General features: G+C 37.4%; 1 protein-coding gene across 1 annotated transcript in view; it reads left to right on the top strand.

Annotated features, from left to right (window-relative positions):
• The window catches only part of LOC113057848 (heat shock 70 kDa protein 4-like), a 12274-nt gene extending 7502 nt beyond the window's left edge, over positions 1–4772 (top strand). Inside the window, exons 12-19 of the mRNA XM_026225391.1 lie at positions 285–469; positions 599–691; positions 1575–1730; positions 1812–1937; positions 2866–2973; positions 3148–3267; positions 3328–3489; positions 4317–4772. Of these exons, the coding sequence (XP_026081176.1) occupies positions 285–469; positions 599–691; positions 1575–1730; positions 1812–1937; positions 2866–2973; positions 3148–3267; positions 3328–3489; positions 4317–4505 (1139 nt within the window). The 3' untranslated portion in view covers positions 4506–4772. The remainder of the gene's footprint in view (positions 1–284; positions 470–598; positions 692–1574; positions 1731–1811; positions 1938–2865; positions 2974–3147; positions 3268–3327; positions 3490–4316) is intronic.

Genomic DNA, 4772 nt, shown 5'->3' with positions numbered 1-4772 from the left:
ATCTGGCATAATGCCAGCATGAAATGAAATCTTAACCATTTTATATTGTTAAAGCACGTTCTTGTGAACAATTCATCATTAAAAAATATTTTAGAGGTTAGACCTTGTAAATTCAAATTTCTTGGATGTACGTAACAATATGCAATAAGATCTATTGCCGTTTCAATTTAATCTTTTAGCTAATTAAACAATTCTAAGAGATACAGATGGACTGCTCAGGAAACCACAGATTTCACTGCACAGTCTTTGTCATGGATGCATTCTGTTGTAAAACTCTCACGCAGGCCAGTACGTGATCCAGAAGGTGATTCCCCAGGCCTCAGGCGAGAGTTCAAAGGTGAAGGTGAAGGTGCGAGTCAATCTCCACGGGATCTTCAGTGTGTCCAGTGCTTCTCTAGTGGAGGTGCAGAAATCTGAGGAACAAGAGGAGAGCATGGACACGGAGCAGAGCACAGAGAAAGAGAATGAGGTGTTGCTGCAGGACACTACTGCGTTCACGTGAACTAAACTCTGCTTTAGCGTCTGTTTTGGCATTACTCCATGTTATTAATGAGGCGTTCCGGTGCAGTTACAGCCATGCGTTTCCAATCATTCACAGAGCAAAATGCAGGTTGATCCAGATGAACAAAAGACTCCAGCGACCGGAGAACAGGAAAATGGAGAGAAAAAAGCTGGAACAGAGGAAATGGAGGTATAGCACTTATTTAATGACCCATTTTGGATTTTGTTGATAACCACCCAAATAAGGGGTGTACCATATTTATTGTCTGCGATTAATATAGTACTTTTTGTTTTTAGTGTATGCAAGCTGGCATTATCTGATACGCCACTCATTTCGCAAACACACATCTTTAAAATCTTGATAGAAAGCATGCGATTATTTATTTTATACAACCATTCAAACAACTAGTTAATATTAAGTGAGTTACATGTTTAGATGCAACAGTGTGTGTTTTTTTTTTTCTTTTTTCGTTTCGCCAATGAAAATAGTTCAAATCGAAGCCGGATCTGAACTTTTGTGTGTCTCAGAGCAGCTCTGCACCGAGTCGGTGTTAGAACAAATCATTTGAGTCAATGATTCAATGATTCATTCATGAACACTAAATGAATCGGATATTTTGATTAATAATTAATAAAATTGAAAATAACCCCATGATTTACTCGCCCTCGAGCTATCTTGGATGTATATGACTTTCTTCTTCTTTCAGAGAAATTATTTTCTTACACAATCACATCGATTCACTTCAGAAGACCTTTATTAACCCCTCGGAGCCGTTTGGGGCACTTTTCATGATGTATGGATCCATTTTTATTTGCTTCAAAATCGTGAAAGAGACAGAATATTTTTTATGTATTACTTTAACTCTATTTGTCTGAAAGAGGAAAGTCATAGACATCTAGGATGGGGTAACTTGCATTTTGGGGTGAACTATCCCTTTAAGACAAGGGACAGTTTTAGTGTTACATTTATTTATCCATGAGAGGCCCTAAACAGGCCAAGTTACCAGCACAAAAACACACTCCCCTGCTTCATACGCCCTAATTGTTCCCTCCGTGGACTGTGATTTGTTCAGACATCAGTAGAGGAAGGCAAACAGGAGAAGAAATCAGATCAGCCTCCACAAGCCAAAAAGGCCAAAGTGAAAACTAAGGTCCTGGAGCTGCCCATCGAGAACAACCCACAGTGGCAGCTTGCTAATGACATGCTCAACCTGTTCGTGGAGAGCGAGGTATGCTTTCTGTGCAGATGAGAACTGGGGAAACATCTTCAACAGTTAAGAGTTAAATCGAGTGTGATATTCTCTCCTCAGGGTAAGATGATCATGCAGGACAAGCTTGAGAAGGAGAGGAACGATGCCAAGAACTATGTGGAGGAGTACGTGTACGAGATGAGGGACAAACTGCACGGGATATTCGAGAAGTTCGTCGACGAGAGCGTGAGAGCAGTCACATGGCTTCAAATCTAAATTAGGGAAATGTCTTAAAATCTAGAAGCAGTTTATTTAAATGAAGTAAAAGAAATTGTTTTCATCAGTGAAATATCTGCATGAAATGATTGTGAAATCCTGGTCTAGTCATCACGAAAGAAGTCTAGTAGACATTCATTGGTCAGAAGGTGTTTTATATCACTATTAAATCTAAAGATCTCAGACGTTTATTGTTATTGTGCAGGTATTAAAAATGGATTAACTTGATCCATGCTCTATTTAATTGAATGTACTACAATAACAAACCTGACGTATACAACTTCAAAAATAATAAAAACTATATAGACACATTTAAAAATAATTCTAAAAATGACAAAAACACAACAAAAAGACTTGAACTTAAATTAGAAAATATTAAAAACACTGATTTAAAAAAAAAAACGACTACAAATTAATCTCTTTGGTGTAAATTGTAAATATATCACTCTTAAATGTGGATTTTGGCCTTAATTTTTTGACTTAATTACAAAATATTAAAAACACTGATTTAAAAAAACGACTACAAATGAATCTCAGTGCATGAGTGTTATTTTAGTAATATGTATGTATTATCATAGTATTAATAACTTTGATTTATATATATTATATTTACATTTTATTTGTAAAATCAGTGTAAATAATTTTGCTTTTGTTAATTTTATTCATTATATATATATATATATATATATATATATGTGTGTGTGTGTGTGTGTATACATATATAGCTTTAGTTTAATTTTGATTTAACTTATTTCAGTTAGCAGCATTTCTCCTATTCATTTAAGTTTTTCATCTACTATGCATATTTTATTTCAGGTGTATTTAAATGTACAAAAATGATTTTAATAGTTAGCGGTAACTTCAGCGGTGCCTGACTGCCGTCTGCTTCCTCTTCCAGGACAGAGATGCGCTCTCATTAAAACTGGAGGACACTGAGGTCTGGCTGTACGAGGACGGTGAAGACCAGCCTAAACAAGTATACATTGACAAACTCGTTGATCTGAAGGTACTAAACATCTTTTGAGGTCTATAATTTATGATGTATATAGCTCACACAAAACAAACAGCACTCAAGCACCAAATTACTTCCACTAAGTACTGGTTCAGTTCTAATTATACTTACACTATGCATTTAGAAAGCAGATTTAATTTGGTTAATGTATTAAAAATGTTCTTGCAGAGTCTCGGCCAACCTATTCAAGACAGATACACAGAGTTTGAGGAGAGACCCAAGGCTTTCGATGAGTTGGGCAGACAGCTGCAGCAATACATGAAGATTGTAGAGGCCTACAAAACCAAGGTGAGGTTGTGCTGGGTTAACGTTACATAAGGTGGCTTCACATGTCTTTCTGAATCACAGGAAGAGCAGTATGACCATCTGGAGGAGGCGGAGGTTCAGAAGGTGGACAGGATGGTGAACGACGTCATGATTTGGATGAACAGTAAAATGAACCAGCAGAGTAAACAGAGTCTCGCCTTGGAGCCTGTGGTGAAAACGACAGAGATTCAGGCCAAAACACGGGTCAGTCACGGTACTTTACTGTATAGATCGTGTCTCTCTTTAAACATTTTGCTATATCGTTTATTTTTTGTAATGCATATATTTCTTAAGTTGCATACACCTGATCTAAGAGTGATAAAGAAACATGCATGAATGAGACAAGAAAAAGAGGGATGTGCATGATGTTAAATAGAGTTATTAAAAGCAGTAAGCAGTGGACAACTCAATGCATGGAACGCAATCACAAATTCAAGACATGCCATGATGTTTAATAAAGTTATTAAGCACAATAAACGGTGAAAAACAACTCTGTTCTTCTTCACTGACATATAGCCGAAGCGTGCAAACAGAACGCACTTCTCTCAGTGTGTGATCGCAAATTCAGTTCTCTTTCACATCTTATTGCGCTTGAATGATCAATAGACACACAAATATGTCAGTATGCCGTCGTGTAGTGTATTCACACTAACACAGTCGATTATGGCTTAAATTAATGTAAGCAATTGTGTTGTAATGTAAGCAAACTGGATGTGTTTCAGTGTATTGGATCTGTGCAATCGGTCTTAAAGGGACAGTAGCCTAATTTACCTGCTGCTGTCTGTCATTAAAGTTAACCAAACAACAAAAGAGGGAGAAAATGACTCACTGCTCTTTACTGAACCTCTTTTTGATCTTTACAAAGAGTCGGTTAATATATGATTCATAAAATTATGTAGCTGCATTGAGAGTGTCAAAAAAACATTTCTCATACCGTGAAATAAGATTTTGGTCACATTGTGCATCACTCTGATGCATTATTTTGTATCAGCATAATACGTTCATAATCAATCTCTTCGCATTTTCCACAGGAGCTGTTCTCCACTTGCAATCCCATTGTGTCCAAACCTAAACCCAAAGTGGACCTGCCAAAAGAGGAGAACCCCTCAGAACCGAACGGGCCGGTCAATACACAAGAAAACCCTGAAGCCCAGTCGGGCGGCACAGAGCAAGCGACTGCAGACACCGCAGAAACCAAGCCAGACATGGACCTCGATTAACCACGCTGTGTAATGTTATGTTAACGTTACACGTTATGTTATGCAACATAATGTTTTGTTAATGTTAACTTCCAGTGAATGCTAAATCATGTTCCTCACAGCGGGGTGACTCTCCCAAGCAGAGAATCAGTGGCTACCTTTGCATGTCCTTTTATATTAAGAAAAACATCAATCACAATGCTGTACGACTTTGATTGCCTACGATCCAGTTTCTGTAATATGCTGGCTCTGTCAACCGTTGTTTCAATAAATATAGATTGAAACATA

Source organism: Carassius auratus, chromosome 39 (assembly GCF_003368295.1).
Source record: "Carassius auratus strain Wakin chromosome 39, ASM336829v1, whole genome shotgun sequence".
Lineage (NCBI taxonomy): Eukaryota > Metazoa > Chordata > Actinopteri > Cypriniformes > Cyprinidae > Carassius > Carassius auratus.
This window is presented reverse-complemented; position numbering and strand designations above follow the sequence as displayed.